At 40.4% G+C, this 17,925-nt stretch overlaps 1 protein-coding gene across 8 annotated transcripts in view; it reads left to right on the top strand.

The window, feature by feature from the left end:
* PTPRT (protein tyrosine phosphatase, receptor type, T) overlaps nt 1–17,925 on the top strand; it is a 481,241-nt gene that overhangs the window by 130,556 nt on the left and 332,760 nt on the right. For all 8 annotated transcript variants that reach the window (XM_014941276.1, XM_014941273.1, XM_014941274.1 and 5 more), the window contains exon 2: nt 379–504. In XM_014941276.1, the coding sequence (XP_014796762.1) occupies nt 379–504 (126 nt within the window). The remainder of the gene's footprint in view (nt 1–378; nt 505–17,925) is intronic.

Raw genomic sequence — 17,925 nt, 5'->3', positions numbered from 1 at the left:
CCCCTTTTTTTTTTTTAATTTCTGATTTGCAGGTTTATGTAATTAAGCATCAGTTACTGGGACCCAAATACAAATATTCCTGCATGTGCTGTTTTCCTTGAAAACGTAAAGACAAAAGGTTGAAATAAAGGGAGCTGATCTAATAGACAGTAGCATGGAGTGAAGAAAACAAAGGCTTCCAAAAGATACAAAAGGCAGAAAGTTAATATTTTTCAGCGTAACTTATCTCCTGCCCAAGATCTAATATGCAGGAAATTTATTTTATTTTTCCATTTTTTCCATTTACCTTTGTATTTGGGTATAAAATATTAAATGAATTGCCATAAAGAGATCTAAATAATTAATACAGGAATTTATTATTTTTTTTCTTGTTTTTAGGTGGTTGTTCATTTGATGAGCACTACAGTAATTGTGGTTATAGCGTGGCCTTGGGAACCAATGGATTTACCTGGGAGCAGATCAATACCTGGGAAAAGCCAACAATGGATCCTGCTGTCCCAACTGGTGAGTAAGAAGCCTCAGCAACTGGGAGGGGTATCATGCTTTGAAAAAAGCAAATGTTAGTTCTATATGGGTGTATACTGGGTCTGGGGACCCACAACAATGGGGTAGGATTTTAGATTTTAATCAGTGATAAAAAGATTAAACACAAAAGTCATCTGACAATGGAATTAGTAAGTGTGAGATGGCTTTTTACAACATTTACCTTTTGATATCCTTGCTGAATCCTTTTATGCGCTTTATTTCTATTTTACTCCTGCATTTCATAGAGAGAAAATATTTCAGTATAACATTCCAGTTTGGCCAGCTTTTGGCATGTTTCAGAATCAGAGAGCTCTCTTATCACAGGAGATGCATGTCTGAGAGGCCAGAAAAAGTAGAGCTTTGTAATGTCTGGGAATATTGGACCTTTCGGTTACCATTTGACTTATAACTGACTGCTTTTAGTTCTCATTCTAAGAAAGACAAGAAAATTGCTAAAGAATTATCTGTAGTAGCTAGTGCTTGCTTTGGCTGGGATTTCAGCTGGGGAAATTTTCATATACAAGAAAAACATTTCTAGCAGAATGAGTTAGCAGAATACCTAATTTGCTAACACATATTGGGAACATCCAATAATAGTGTAGTTTTCCGTGTGATACTTGGAACGTTCTCAGAAGAGCTCATAGTAATGGTAATTTCTAGTAGTTTTGAGTCTTGTGGCAAATTGACATTGTGTTGTACATGGGTGTATATGGCAATAAGTTCTCTAGCTTTAATCAAAGTGTTGTGGAACGCTTTGTTCACATTGTTTTAAGACAGCACACAAGAATTTTCTAAAAATCATAGCTCGTCTGTGTTTCTTGCCACCTAAAATAGCAGCGCGAGCCCCTTTAAAGCTGTGGATGCAATGGCAAACACAGATGAACAGACAGTTAAGACTTTGATTTCAGTCCTAAAAAAGAAGTATTTGTTCTGGTTAGTGGATTGCGCTCGAGAAGCATGAACTATGTGGCAGAATCAGACTATAATGTTGTTCAAGAGGTATTCTTAGGCCTGTAATTACTGGAGGAAGAGGCTTGTAATTGCTGGCTGCCTGTTAAGGATTCCATGTAGAGCTGATAGAACAATAGCTCCCTGCCATAGCCATTGATAGCCCATCTTCATCCCTGTGTGCTCCTTGTCAGTAGAAAACAAGCACACAAGATGCCAGCCTAGCTGTGGGTTCTCTTGTCACCAAAGGTTGTTTAAGTTGTTTGTTTGGTGTGTTGTTTTTTTTAATTACAGTTTGGATAGGAATTTGTTAGGAATGGGATCTTTCAAACTGTGTAGCACCTAGTGGCACTAGATTTGGCGATGGCATCCCCAAAGCAGTTAATTGTGAAAGTTGCAGTTTTTTGATCTTGTCTGTGAGAACGTATTTCATAGTTCTGGATGTTGTTTTTGTTATTTTTTAGTGATGGCAATCTTATCTCTATGGTTCCTCTGCTTCTACTTAGTTTGTGTCCTGTTCCCTGTCCCTGGGAAAGACCTAGCTAGTGACAGATTAACTGATCCCAGTTGAATTAACTGATCCCAGAGCAATCTGAAAGAATGGGGATGTGCACAGTTTTGATACCATTTGGAAAGCGAGGAATAACTGGGAGGGCTTGCATGGCTTGGGTTGATTGGGTTCAATGCTTTGTCAATATCTTCCTGGCCTCCATATAGAGGTGTATTGTCATCTGAAGTACCCTGGAACCATGGGGAAACTGATAGACAAACAGCAGTCTGGGATGGCATGGTAAAATAAATAAATAAACCAACCCCAAACAAACATAAAACTAATGCAAAAACTACAATGTAAGTTTTAATAAGGCTTTCAGGATTGTCTCTTCTAAAACTGAATGGAGGCCTGTGTTTTCTCCCTTAGTATATCATTTCGTGATGTCTAGTAGCACTAATAAATATATAAAGATGTTAGAGCAGCTGCAAATTTAATAAGGACATCAAATAAGAAATGCAGAAAGCTTTATTGTAGAAAGATGGAAAGGTAAAGCAGCCATCAGCTTGGAATGCACTGGTAAAGAAATGTTATCTAAAGAGATTTTTAAGGAGTGTAAGGGGAAATGACACAGTTCCTCATGTTACTAATTGATGTCGTAGGACTATTCACACAGAACAATAGGCAAAATCAGTAGGTAGAAAGAGATCGACCACAGCAAATGTGTACAGGAGGCTCTAGTAAAAAACATGTTTTCAAGAGCTGTCCAAATAACGTTAACCTTGAAGTAAATTACAGTGGTCAATTAGACTGCCCCAAGCCAGCAGAGATATTAGAGCTCTTATTGAGAGCTGCATTGCCAGATAGAATCGTAGTGCATGTTGTTTGCATTGGTTACTCATGGAAATTCTGTTTTATGAGAATAGATGCTTACTTAAAATTCATCTAGTGGCAAAGGCAGGCGAATAAACTGGTGAACAGCACATTCCACTCCTACGAGCAGGGACATCCTTAAAAGCAGAGTGCTAGAACATTTGGTGATGCTGATTGACTTTCCATTGCATGTCATTTCTCCGCAGCGGCTGGAAGTAGCAGGGTGTGAATCCACTGAGCTGCAGGGTGTAAGAGACAGTAACACACAGGTATTTGTGCCATAAGCATCTTCTGGTGGCCAGCTGTAGCCTGGAGAGCTCCTTAGCATCAAGAGTGGCGCCAGGAGTGCCAGTACGCATAGGGTTTTCACTGAATTTCACTGAATTTTAGAGTTGGAAGGGACCATAGAGATCATCTAGTCCAACTCCCCTGCTGAAGCAGGATTGCCTAGAGCTTGTCAGAGCATGTTACTCAGGAGCATCCAGGTGGGGCTTGAAAATCTCCAGAGAAGGGGACTCTACACCCTCCCTGGGCAGCCTGTTCCAGGGCTCTGGCACCCTCACCGTGAAGAAGTTTCTCCTCATATTTGAGTGGAACCTCTTATGTTCCAGCTTGTGCCCGTTGCCCCTCGTCCTCTCACTGGGAACCACTGAAAAGAGTCTGGCTCCCTCCTCCTTCAACCCTCCCTTGAGATACTTGTAGGCATTGATAAGGTCTCCCCTCAGCCTTCTCTTCTCCAGACTAAAGAGTCCCAGCTCTCTCAGTCTCTTCATAAGGGAGATGCTCCAATCCTTGAATCATCTTTGTTGCCCTTCGCTGGACTCTTTCCAGTAGTTCCCTACTAGGGTTCCAGGGTTCTGAGAACACACGCAATAATGCAAATCTTCTATATCAGGGTGATATTTTAGACACTACCTCGTTTTTGTGGCTATAAATAGATTAAAATACTGTACTGTGGCAACGGGGAAAAGAAAAAGCGGGCGGGCATTAGGTTGGTTGAGGGATGCTGAGCGAGCCTGCAGCACAGCCTGCTGGGAGGCATTGGCAGGAGGCATGGCCTGCCCCCACCCTGCCCAGCCAGCCTACCTTCATGGTGCTGTCAGAGCTATTTTCTTCTCTAAAACGTATCGGCTTTCATAAGTATCAGCAGGTCTCTTTGAATTCAACCAAGCCACAGAATTCTGTCCTCCTGAATACTAATGATAATATCTCGCACTTTTTACAGTACTTTTCATCGTTAGATCTCAGAGTGCTCTTCAAAGGAGGTCAGGGCCATGAATGAGAACCTGAGTCTATAGTGCTGTGTAATTCTCTGCTGACACACGGCTGCAAAGGTCTCTACCCAGGGACGACTTTCTAGCCTAGTCTATTTTTCAAATTAAAATGCCCAAAAAAGAAGGGGTGGAGGTAGGGGGAGCAATTAAGCCGCTTTGCTAGCAGTGTAGAAGTTTGTGGGCAATTTGTTTTACTCCATTGCTGGCAAATAAACTGTTTTCCATGAATTCTATGATTAATTCCTTAGGGCTGGAAACAGTGTTAATTGGGGAATTAAGAAACAGATGTTTGTTGTTCTGAATAAATGTTTCAAAAACATGAAAGAAATGAATTGTAGGTATCCAATCCCCAGACTTTGGTGGGACTCTCATTCCACCTCCTTGCATAATAACAGGAGTGATTATAACAAAATATTCTTTAACAGATGGGTGTTTACTTAAGCCTGAATACCCTCAGCGATGGATATTCTACAGCCTTTGGGCTGCTTGCTCTACTCAGAGTTATAAAGATTCTCAGTCCTTCATTTTCCTTTTTATGGTTTCATCGTTTTTTTGTTCCGTCTTTGAATAGGGAGAATAATCAGTGGTTGCTCTTTTATAACCTTATTTATATAGTTGCGTGCAGTTAGGTCTTTGTTTTGCAGGACTAAACATGACTATCCTTTTAACCTTTCTTAATTCAATGTCTCATTTCCTTCCCTCTACCCTATGCCTTCAATCATTGCTTTCTTATCTTTTTCGGGTATTTGCCTAAAAGTGTATTATTAAGCAGGGATTGAATATTCTGCGTGACAGTTCTGGAGAGGCACAAGACTTTATTTTTGTTATACAAGTCCTAAGTACAAGAAGTAGATTTCTCCTGCCCCTCTCTGTTTCCACCTTGCCGTTTTATTTCCCCCTTTTCTGTAAATATTTGGTCTTTATGGGCTGGTATTAGATGATCTAAGATGGACATGGCCCTTTATTTTGTGTTGGATCATAGAAGTTACTTGCTTGGGGGTAAAGTAGGACTTGAACTTTTTGGTGGTTTTGAGGCAGATACTTGGTTAGTAGGAGATGTGTAGTGCTTAAACTGGCCAGACAGAAATTCTGGCCTTATTTTCCATGTTACAACATCCAGCATTCCAAGGACCCTTGACCTGCCTGCTCTTGTAGCAGTTGCAAGAATAATATTAATAATGAAAGCGTTTAACACTTGCATGTTCAGACTATTTCACTGTTATTTGCTAATTAACTCCAATGGAGACTTAACCAGGGCTGACTAGACTGCAGTAATTACTTTAATTGTATTAAATATGATTCTACACTGAATACAAAGCCCATCATGCCACGGGCTTTTCTACGGCAGCATTCCTTGGTGTTAAGTTTGCTTGTCTGAAGTTTGCCTCTTCCAAATTAGCAGAGAAGCCATCAGCACACAGAGGCTGAAGATGTGTCCCCATCTGCCTGATGCTCGCTTCCTTTCCTCTCTGTAAGTTGGCACTTGGTGTAGGTGCTACTTTACACTGTGTATGTGTGTGTACATATACATAGATACATATCTATAGGCACACTCCATATCACTCCTGTTTCTTGCTGAATTGCATTCTCAGTAGACGTCCCCCCCTGTCCTGTTTGCCTAGGAAACAGAAGTTTAAATACTATAATTTGTTCCAAACGTTTTGCTCATCCCTAAATACACAGTATCTACTTAGATATATAGAACTGGAGTTACAGCACTTGTATCTTACATAGCAAGTGCAAATTGCGCAATAGTTGTGGAAAATGCCACTGTTACATAGTTTTATGGATTTTGTGTATGTATTTCTGTAAAGCTTATCAAGTAGCCGACAACTAGTGTGGCACCAGAAGTGTGCACAGAAGTTTCTTTGCGGCTCCCCTGTTTACAGTTGAGCTCAAGAATTCAAACTGGTTTATGGTGCTTCAGAAGCCTATGGCAGGGTAGTACCAAAGGGCTGGTAACTACACGAGGTGCAGCACTCCCAGGTCTTCAGAGATGTAGTTCCTCTATAATCTTCCCTCGTGGACTTGGAGGAGGAGTCTGTGCTGAATCCTCTTAACGGTGGACACTTTGAGGTACTGGTTGGCAAGGTTAAGGCACAGATGGGTTCTGGGTGCTTTCTGATGTCAGTCTGTATTGCCTGGCCCAGTGAAGAGAATGCAGCTCAGGAGCTGTGTAGTGTGTGCAACTCATCACGTCCCTGGAATGCATTCCTCCACCTCACTGAGGATTTGTAGCAGAATTTTTCATTTCTCTTGTAGCCGAGATAGGGGATGTGGACTCCTCCCGCATGTAATTGGGTGTGTTCTTTTGTTCCAGTAACTGGAGGGCTCTCTGAGCATCTCATTGAAAGAACAGAAGGATTATCATCATTAGTGTTGCTTCGTGAACCGCTCATTTAGCGGGTGAACATCATAGACACGATGTATATTTGAATACCAGATGGCTAAATTCTTCTTGGACTCCAGTGAACTGAGTGAAGTTTTATGTTAGTCTAATAGGCCAAATGCTTTCCTATGTCACCTTCCCTTTTTTGTTGAGTGACACTATGGAGTTTACAGCATGAATGAATAATTACGAACCAGCTTTCCTTGAGGAAGGTGATAGCTGAAGACGGGTAGGATCCTTTGATTTTTTTCAGGAGATTACTGATTTGAAGTTAGTGTTAACTTCTGCGGAGAACCTCTGTGCATAGGTCAGACATTTGTCTTTTTCCCTTCAGGCTGTTATGAATGCCAACAGGAGTTAGACTCGACGTTTGTAAATGTGAAAGGCAGTGCAATAAAATTAACATTTTCCTGTGTCTGAGTGTATTAATTCTTGCTTACAAGAAAATACACAAACAAACTTGTTAAAGGAATAAATTAAAATTTGACTGTATATGATGAATCATGATCCAATTTTGTCTGAGAGGGAGAAAGATATTTGGCTCGGCTGCCTGGATATCATTTTTCTCCAAATTTTTTTTTTTTTTTTCAGGGGAAATTACTAAGAATGACTCAAATATGCTTCTCCCCACTCTTTCACTTCCATACAAGTCAATACATTAGTCTGGGGATAAGTAATGAAGTCAAAGTAATTTCTTAGCTTTTAAGGTCTAAGCAGAAAGGGATCTCTGGGAACTTTCCCCAGTGCACTTCTATTTTGCTGTTTGCGATGCAGCTTCGTTAGGGTTCTTTCTTATAGTTGCTGTTGTAGGTAGTTCCTCCCCTTTTCCAGAACTTTATTTTAGAACAAACCTGAGTTTTGAGGGTTGATTGCTTAGTTTCTTCGGTTTATTTTAGCGGGTGGCATGAGAATGTTGAGACTATTGGGCAGGTGTCCTACTTTTGCCCATGTATGCATATAGCTTTGGAGGAATGTAGCCTTGCAAGCAACTAGAGGGAACTTCTTCTGCACTACAGACTTTAATTGCTCTGTCTTACTCTATCCAGTAAAGCCCCCCAGAGCCATCGCTAGAACTGATTGTAATGCCTGCTCAAAGCGCAGCATTAGGATTTAGCTGTGCCTCAGAGGAATGTTGTCACCCATATTTTTTGACCATCTCATACAGAGTCTGGGTTGTCAGTAACTAAATCAGACCTGCATTAGTACGCAATTTTGCTTCTTCAGGCAGGGAAAGCCAGCAATGGAGACCACGAGCAATTGCTTCTTTTGCACAGAATTGATTTCAGAAAGGTAACAACTTAAAGGAATTAGACTTAAGAGTGATTCTTAGCAAATACCTGCTTTCTGTCTTGTGTTTCTGTTTTCTAACACCAAGTAGGACCTTTCTTTTGAAATTAGGCTTACTAGTTTTGGATGGAATAAAAATAGCAATGGATGATTTCATCCAAGTATGTGCAAAATTGCAGACCTGTAAATTAAGAATATCACACTTAAAAGCTAAGTAGTTAGCTAGCTATTGCATGATGTAAGATGCAAGAGGAGTTGATTTAATTAAGAACATGTACCCCTCTAGAGGCCTTCTGCTGAAGGGAAATTACATCTCAGTTTTTAATACTTTGTCATTCATACTGTAAATGTGAGCTAGAATGTCTCTTCCTGTGCCACTGAGAGAGGTTAGCAGAAGCATTCTTCCACTTAGATGTAGGTGGTGCTTTGGTACTGACATCAAGCTTAGCCACAAGGATGGTAACCTTCTCTGAACATGCATGGGATAAAGAATGTTATCAAAGGAATCAGAAAGAATGACTTCTAGGAAAGCCTTTTAATGACCCTGAAGGGATTGCTGTCTGTAGGGAACACATGTAGTTACTGCACCTTGATGTGTTACAAAATGGTACATTTGAACTGTTGTCAGTCTGTTTCTGATCCTCTTCTGTGAATGTCTGTCAGAGACAGAGCTGTTTGTGAATGTCGGGACCTTTCCATTATCACCATTAGGGAGACCATGACACGTTCAAAGCAGTGACACAACATCATTCAGCAGCACGTTGGGAGAAAGGACAGGAAAGTCATTCACAGGCGGATGAGGTTTTCCTCCATGGTTTCCGTGCTGAAGCATATTAATTTTTCTCAGCACCTGTTGGCCCTCGCAGGAACTGATGCCTTTCAGCATCTTAGCACACAGTCTGCATATTTTGTAATCTATTATTTTGGGCTCTATTAAGACATGCTGTCCAGATGCCAAGTGTGTTAAAACTGTTTTTTGTTTGAGAGCCAAGTTAAGGATTTGTATAGCCACATCAATGGAAAAACATTTCTCAATCAAAACTTATAAAGCTTCTGGAGGGATAGAAAGCTTCTTGAGGGATAGAAACAAGAGAGTTTTTTTCCAATAGATGAAATCTAGTTTAAATTCTGTTGAAATAAATATGGTTGTATTGAAATAAGGCTAAAATACAAAGCAAGCTTTGACTAAGATCTTTTGTTTTAAATACTTATTTCTGTGGAAATTCTTGTTATAGTAAGGGTCAGCTTGATAATTTAATACCTGTTTGCAGGTATTCAGAGCAAGAAAAGAAGCATGCCTAAGGACAAACATGAGTAAACAAGGTGCATAGGTAGAACGAAGAATAGGGAGGGTCTTTCTGGGGAAGATGGGATACTGAAAAATGATAAATGTGAGGCTAGTGGATATTAAGGAAGAGAGGAAAAGCGGTGGCTAAAGTACTAAAGAAAGAAATGTTTTAGAAGGAATAGGTAGATTCTAGTGATATTGAAGGAATTGACAGGATCAGGGAATATTGCATGTAGAGGCTTAAGGTATTTGTCACACAACCTCCTCTCCATTGGGTATTTCTGCTTTATCCTGAGGGGTTGGTTAGCAACCTAGAGGTGGAGAAATCTAGCAGGAAAGAAGTTTCAAGAGAAGAATGATCTGAAAAACCTGTGTGGGACAGATGGCCAAAGTCAAGCCAGACCAGGTTTGAAAAAAGGAAGAAGGTAGGAATGAACAGACAAATGCTGACAGATAAGGTTTTACAAAAGGAAATGCTGAGGAAATAGTAGGCAAGATTACTCTTCAGAATCGATCCAAGAAAGTAACGAAGGAAGAAGGTAGGAATGAACAGACAAATGCTGACAGATAAGGTTTTACAAAAGGAAATGCTGAAGAAATAGTAGGCAAGATTACTCTTCAGAATCGATCCAAGTAACAGAAGCATTAAATAAGCAGAGTAGAGGCTGGATGGAGTACAGGTAAGGCAAAAAGTGTAGTTAAGACTGTTGCTCAGTCCCTTGTGCTTTAATAGTAGAGTCTTGCTGAGTCAGTCTGTATGAATTTTCAGCTTTTTGCAGTTACTTTACATAGTCAGTGGAATTCTCCTGAAGTTCCTTGAATTCAGTGGAAACTGGGTATAATCTCTTACGGAGACTGTGCTGCAGTGAATTCTCTGGATAATGCACTACTTCTTTTCCCATTTGTCTTGTTTTTCCCAGTGAACTTTTTCTCCTTTCTTCATTTTTTCTTTTTTTTTTTAAGTTCTATCACAAAACCGTCACACCACTTAACAGACTCTTAGCATTTGAGTACAAAGCTATTGTACAGTCCCTAAAATTCTAGTGTTTTGAATTATTTAACTAATGCTGTTTCTTTACCATAGGCCTGATTCAGCGTATAGTGAAATAAATGGAAGTCTTTCCACCACCTTAAGGAAGTTAAAAATTAACAGAATTAACTTAAAAATAAACAGAATGGGAAATTCATAATGAGCAGTGTACATGGTCTAGATTGTCAAATACTTCACTATTTGTGGCATCCCTCGGGGCTCAGTTTTGGGGCCAGTCTTATTTAATATCTTTATTGATGATCTGGATGAGGAAATTGAGCGCACCCTCAGTAAGTTCACAGATGACACCAAACTAAGTGGGATTGTTGATCTGCTTGAGGGTAGGAAGGCTCTACGGAGGGAATTGGACAGGTTGGATGGATGGGCCAAGGCCAATGGGATGAGGTCTTCAATAAGGCCAAGTGCCAGGTCCTGCATTTCAGCTACACCAACCCCAGGCAATGCTACAGGCTTGGGGAAGAGTGGCCTGGACAGATGGCTTAACATGAACCAGCAGTGTGCCTGGGTGGCCAAGAAGGCCAACAGCATCCTGGCTTGTACCAGGAATAGCGTGGCCAGCAGGAGTAGGGAAGTCATCATGCCTCTGTACTCGGCTCTGGTGAGGCCTCACCTTGAGGGCTGGGTTTGGTTCTGGGCCCCTCACTACAAGGAGGACATTGAAGTGCTGGAGCGTGTCCAGAGGAGAGCCACCAAGCTGGTGAGGGGTCTGGAGAACAAGTCATACGAGGAGAGGCTGAGGGAACTGGGCATGTTTAGTTTGGAGAAGAGGAGGCTGAGGGGAGACCTCATTGCCCTCTACAACTACCTGAAAGGAGGGTGGAGAGAGGTGTGTGTTGGCCTCTTCTCCCAAGGGAATCATGACAGGAGCAGAGGAAAGGGTCTGAAGTTGGGGCAGGGGAGGTTTAGATTAGATATCAGGAAGAATGACTTTACTGAGAGAGTGGTCAGGCACTGGACCAGCCTGCCCAGGGAGGTGGTGGAGTCACCATCCCTGGAGGGATTTAAGAAACGTGTAGACGTGGCACTTCAGGGCATGCTCTAGTGCCCGAGATTGTTGGATTTTTTTTCACGTGTGTGTGTATGCTTGGACTTGGTGATCTCAGAGGTCCTGTCCAACCATGATGATTCTGTGATTTAGACAGCAGGATACAGCTTGTTTGGTTGGAATGGTAAGAACAACCTCTGTTCACTGGTTCCACCGAGGCATTAAATTCTCCACTGAGAACTGTGGATATTGGGAATTTGTGGGGGGGGAAGAAGAGTTTGGTTTTTTTATGCTTAGGAAATATTAGTGTTTGCTATTCCCAGTATCAGGTATTTAGTGCATGTAGTTTGGCCTGTGAAAAACACTGGCTTTAAATAAGTCTTTCTTCCCTGAAAGTCATTTATACATGTACAAAAGGAGGTTGATAGCAACAATATTCAGATACTCTCATGGGGAGATATAATGTATGCGTCTCCTGCTGAGGCAGTCCAACCTCCTCCATATCACTCACCTCTTAGAAGGGAGTGGAAACTGTTGTGGTTGTGTTCCTTCGAGATGAAAGTTGTAATATTACAAATTATCACTTGTTTTCTGTATTGACTAGAAAAATAAATGCAATTATGTTTATGAATGTTGAAAATTAAGGAAAAGAAAGCAATTGTATGTGTTTGAGAATCTTTTCAAATGAAAAGCCGTATCCACTGAATTCTCATCGGCTCTTTTTCTTGCTGTCGTGTTTCATGATGTGAACTCTCAATTGAATGAACAGCTGCAGTAAAAATGGCACCAGCCAAGTCACAGGGGATTCACAGGAAATTCACATTTCATGCAGTAACACAAGTCCTTTTGGGCCCTCATTTACCTTGAGAAATGCTTGGCTTTTTATTACTATAATGTCTGTAACTACAGAGAGGTGTCAAGCCCTTTTTTGCAGTATTTTCACTTTATACTTTGGTTAGGCCTTGGGCAAACAGGACAAAGGTGCTTCACTGGCACTATAGAAAAAAGGATTTATATTTCTAATTGTGGAAATGTTTTTTTTTTTTCTTCTGGTACTCTACATTGGATTTATTTACAGTGCAAGCATGAGGGTAATATGAAGGAAATGTTAGTGTTGATTAGAAGCTTATTCTAAGGAAAGCAGTATAGGAGACCTGGAACACAGCTCAGGTGTCCAAGTGCCTCCTTGGTTCATCTAGTTCTTCTAAAACAAGACTGTGCTTAGCACTAAAGATCTGACCACGTCCCTTTGATCTTTGAAAATACCATCTATTGCCTTGCATGGGTGTTGCCTGAGTGAGGCTGGGATGGCAATGGGTGTTTTATCCATCCATCCTTCCCTGTGCCCGTGGTGCACTCAGCAGCGTGAGCTCTGCGTGGAAACAGGCTGAAAGAGCTGCCTCGGAGGCGGTAAGTCCCTGCCATCTCAAACCCACAAAGTAGCCGAGCTGTTTCTCTGATTAATTTTAAGATGCTGTAGAACAAATGTTTTATGTACTGAAAGCTTATGCAGCGCTTCCATTTTTAAATTTACTTTTATACCACACATCTTTAACGCCCAAGTTAGTAACACTTTAAGGAGTGTGATTAACATTTTCACAGGATAATTGCTAGTGACACCTTCTCATGAGTCAGTCTGCCCCATAAACTTAGGCTTAGCTACTCGCCATTCAGGTACTAAATAAAAATATATTCCCTTTCACTCAATCCCTCTTGTTTTCCATGTGTTTGAGACTTTTTTTTCTATTTCCGTTTTCTCACAGTCCCATCTTCATTTTATAATTCCCTCTAGTTATGGTAGTGAAGATCAAGCTATGAAGAATCTTGGCAATAAAGCCCAAATCACCTTCTCCCTCACCTCCAGCCTAACTAGGATATAATCAAGGTATTAAAAAAACCAAAACACAACAAGAACAAACCAACCACAAAACAACAACAACAAAAACCCAAACTGTAAGCTAAATTAACTTCTTGCTAAATTTGATGTGGTCTAGGGTGACTGAGAGAAGATGTACCCTGGCTATTGCTGTGTGTTCTCATGGCCAGTTTTACTGCTCCATCTGTCCATAGCAGATAAATATCTTTCCCCTTTTCAGTTTTATAGGTTTAAGTTGTTTAGCAGCACAGTTAAGGGAATATTCAAAGGAGGAATCATAACCAGAAAAAAGTGTTTTAGCTTAGTTCTCATTAGCTGTTCATCTAGAACAGATTGCATAGGATGGTCTTCTGGAGTGTGTCTAATTGCTGCAGCATGGTAATTTAATGGGGACACATTTTTATAAGCTTGTTTAAGTGCATCTGTGCCAACTGACCTCGCAGCTTGTGTGCGGCGATTCAGCTCTAGAAACTCGAGTTTAAATATAGGATCTGATTTGTATGTCCCTCTTTGAACTTCATTCACTGTTATGTATTTGTTTGATTTTTACATGGCATCTGGCATCACTGTGATGTCTGAACTGAAACTCTTCACCCTCTGTCCCATTTGCCTTCCATAAATGCTTGTTGTTCTTCAGTCCAGCTTTCAAGTCCAAACAATCCTGTTCCCTACATTTTTACTTTTTTTCCTTGTGTTCTGAGCTTTTCTTCTCATAGAACATTTGTGTCCCTTATACTAGTTTGCCTGGGAACTAAGTTTCCCTCTTTTACACAGCAACAAACCAAGAAGTTTTCAAATCTTTCAACTGCTGCAGCTCTTGCCACATCATTTCTGTGCGTCTTTGAGAAAAGACCTTGTGTCCCTTTCCTTTTCTCCTTTGTTCCTTTCTTCTTTGGCCTCACCCCTCGGGTTTCTCTGTCACTCTCAGCCTCAAGTCCGGTGAGAGACAAACCTGTAAAGCTGTTTCCCTCGGGCTGCCAGCCAGCCAGGACATGCACGCTCTGGGGCAGCTCTGCTGGGTTGGTACAGAAAGTATTCCTCAGCCTTGCAGCCTTTAAGTGAGAAACAGGATTTCAAAAGCTAATTTGCTTGTTTTCATAGCACAATCTTAATTCTACAAGGGAAAGAAGATGATCTAATCTAATTTAATTTTGCTCTTTGAGAAGAAGGGAGATCACTTGGCCAGCTGCTGCTCTGAGCAAACATGGAGCGTGCAGGCTACAAGATAAGCTTTGAACTTTATCAAGTCTCTCGGCAGTATATGCTAATGTGTGCTGTTGGGAGATTTCTGAAACTTTTGCCTCTGATTGTATTAATTAGTGTGCTGCTCCAAATGAGCTGTAACTCACTGTAAAATAAGTGAGAGCTGTTACACATAGGGCTTTCTCTACCTCTGATGCTTTAGTATTTCGGCAGGGTGAGGAGGCATATTTGGTCTGATTTGTGAAATTGCAGTACTACTGTCTATTTTGACTTTTTTTTTTTTTTTTTAAAACTTTAAGTATAACCGTTAGAAGGGGGAAAAGTGTGTGCTCCAATCCTGTGTTTGAAGAAGAAGCCTTTTTCTCCCCAAATATTTGAGCTTCTAACACATAAGGCAAGGAAGCATCTCCAGGGTTTGGTGGTCATTCTAAATTTACCACTAGACACTCCCTTGAAAACCAAATCCACTATAATTTATAGCCTCATGACTCTTAAGCTAATATTCCCCTGAGGTGGGTTTGTTGTATTCTTCAATCTGCAGTTTCCAGGTGGTGTAGGTTTGCCAGTATGTTAAGAATAGTTTCACGTCTCTCCCTTTTACAACAGCCTGCCACCTTTCTCCTGCAGGCAGTGCCTCAGCCTCTCCAAACCGTCCATTAACTGGAGTTTGCTGTCTCTGCTTCCATCCCTATTGGGCATCCCCAATGTGAGATCTGGCTTCCCACGAGATCTATAGAGGTGTACTACAAGGTGCATAGTGCTGGCAGATGTGTTATTTAGCCATGTACAGTAATATAAAAGTCATACATAATTTTCAAAATACTTGCAGCTTTGATGTGATTGCCATCTTAGTTTATCTTGCTGATGAGCTCGTCAAGGTAAGCTAATAGCTGTAGAATAAGCAGCCTGCCCTGTCTCTTTACATTTTTTGTTCTTTTTCCATGCAGTAGTGGTCCAGGCTGCTTGGTAGAGATGTGCCTGTCTTCAGGAAAATAAAAATAACTAGGGATTAATTTACAGAGATTGTGTCCTATGTTCTTAGCTGTACAGCAGGAGTCCATGACCATTCAAGGTAACAGTTGGTGTTTATAGTGCTTGAGAGACTTCACTGCTGCCCTGTGCTGAGTAAGACACAGGGTGAGAACCAGTAGCCTGGGAGATAATACTGAGTGGGGGTCATAATGTACAGTACAGAAAAAGTTCTTACACATGTTGGGAGGCTATGAATGTGTGAAGTTGGTAACTTTAGTCCATCTCACTCCCTGCATTCCAGACTTTCTTCTGTCTTCAAATATATTTTTGCAAAGTTGCATAATCTTACAGATATTATAATTTCATACACGTGATTTAAATCAGATAACTGACTTTCTCATCACCTGTTTTGAGCTGGTGAGTACAGGTCCAGACTACAGCTTCACATCTGGTCTGGCCCAATGCTAAACCTAACACATCACATGCCTGCAGTGTCTAGGTTATATTTAGCCCCTTAGACATTTCTCTAAGCAAAGAGATCAAAACATTCATCTCAAATCTTGGTATTGGCTCAAAGACATGTGTGAACTGCTCAGAAATTCTTGTTTGGATCTAGACACTGCTCTCTGAGAGCCTTTCCGATACAGGTAATACTGAGAATTATTTTGGTTTTCCTATTCTATCAGCTATTTCTTTAGACTTCTATTTCCTTTTGTCTGAGAGAGACTTAAGAAATAGGTGAATCACCAACATCCTCCCTCTGAAATAAAAACTTCATACCTTTGATATTAAAAATAAGGCATTGCATCTAGTCCTTCATGAGGACTCCATTCAGTCTCCATCTTCGGTGGAAAAAGAGAAGCCACTGACACTTCTATCTGAAATCCACTCTTTGCTCAAATCAAAATCAGCCTAAGATTTCTCCCCTATTACTTGTAATTAAAGGAACGTGACTGGCACTAGGGTTTTTATAGTCACTCTGCATCTCTCTATGCTTAACTTTTTTTTTTTCCCTTCAGATAGCAGACTTAATCCTCCTACCTGCTTTTCCTGAATACATTTTCATTATTCCAAAAGTAAAGGCAATAAGTATTATCTCACTTGATGATAAATATATTTAAAGCTTTCTTAAGTTCAGAAATGAAATCTGAGAAGCATGCATTGGGGTCATAAATGTATACCTGAATAACCTGTACAGAATTCGGTGGGCTATGGCAAATTTTCTACAAGCACGAATACTTTGCTGTGTATTTTGTGCGTGTACTTCCATACGTCTGCTTTAATGTAGAGAATGTGAAAAAACTCTATCAACCTTAGAGCCTACCCCAGACTGTATCTAATAGGTGGGTTTAGGGCATGGACTTAAGTCTTTTCGTTCAGTTTACATTCACTTACTCCTGCAAATATCTTGGCTGTGTGACTGGCTCCTTGTTTGAGTTAAGAGATATAGCTCTTTCCTTTTGTACCTGTGTCCAGGGGGGGTGCTTGGACCAAAGCTGATACTTCTTGTGCATCTATGGTATAAGTATAATTCTGCAGTAGAATGATTTATAGGGCTGTAGAATGTGTATGTAATTTGCAATTGTTTTTTTCTGCCATTACCTCATCCTGTAACCTGAGATCCAAATTTTTTCCTGGCTGTTTACATCACTGTAAATAATAATGTTTTTAGAAACAGTAAGTTCAGATGCATAGGTGAAAACTGTAGGTTTGGTAGACATCTTCAATAATTAGTTCAGGCACGTAAGCTAATTTTTGATGAGCTAAAAGTAAATGGAGAGTTTGATGCAGAAGTGAAGGAAACGGTTCCAGCTTCAGTAAACACACAGTAAAATTTTCTGTAGTCTTTTCACTGCAGCTTTACTCCAGAATATTTAACAGCTCAAAGTACTTAGCTCTAAAAATCTCATCATGAACATTAATTTTTTTTCCTCCAAGATACTGGTATAACTGCAACAGCAGTCAGTCAACATTACAGTAGTGCAATCTTATTGAATTTCTGCCAGGAATGTAAATGAGAAACCCTTCTGTTTTAAAAGCTTCAGCTAATATAATTAATTGCATTCATTTTCAAGGTGATGTCTTGCTTGTTTGGGGGAATGAGCGGTAGGGGATAAAAAAATGGAAGTTTCATCAGTGATTACAAAAGAGATAGTGATTTACTAATTGCCTTTTGTCGTTTCCTGACAGTTTGTATCTCTTACCAGTGTAACAATCTGCCTCAAGTCACTGAAAACATTGGTGTGGTGAGAGCTTAGGAGAAATATACTACAAGTAATTGTTTAGTTGTAAATTTGTTGTTTTCTTTCATGGGGAACTAGATTTGTCTCCTGTGTTTTGTAGCGAGAGTGGCCATTTGCCCTGTGACCCCTGTGCTTTAAAGAAAACTATATTCTGAAGACCTTGAGTGAGGTTTTGGCAGAGCAGAATGTGAGGGCATTGGTACTCTCATGGCTTCAGCTCCAGGAGACATTAAAAGACTTATCCAATATTTTTGCTTTTTTTTTTTTTTATTTTTAATTAAATATTCTAAAGGCAAACTCGTGAACTAGAGAGAAGCAACTTTTGAGGGTTTTGGCCTCCTAATGCCAGTTTAAGATCTCATTGCTATTAGAGGCCAAATAAAAGCAAGGAAATGAACAATATACATTGTTCCTGTTGTAGCTGGTAACTGAGGGAGGAAATAAAGTAACTTGCCTTCTGTAAATTGTCAGCATCCCTAACAAAAAGTTATGTGAGAGCTGGGGTCAGAACCTACTTCTAC

This window comes from Calidris pugnax, unplaced genomic scaffold (assembly GCF_001431845.1).
Source record: "Calidris pugnax isolate Ruff unplaced genomic scaffold, ASM143184v1 scaffold55, whole genome shotgun sequence".
Classification (NCBI taxonomy): Eukaryota; Metazoa; Chordata; class Aves; order Charadriiformes; family Scolopacidae; genus Calidris; species Calidris pugnax.
This window is presented reverse-complemented; position numbering and strand designations above follow the sequence as displayed.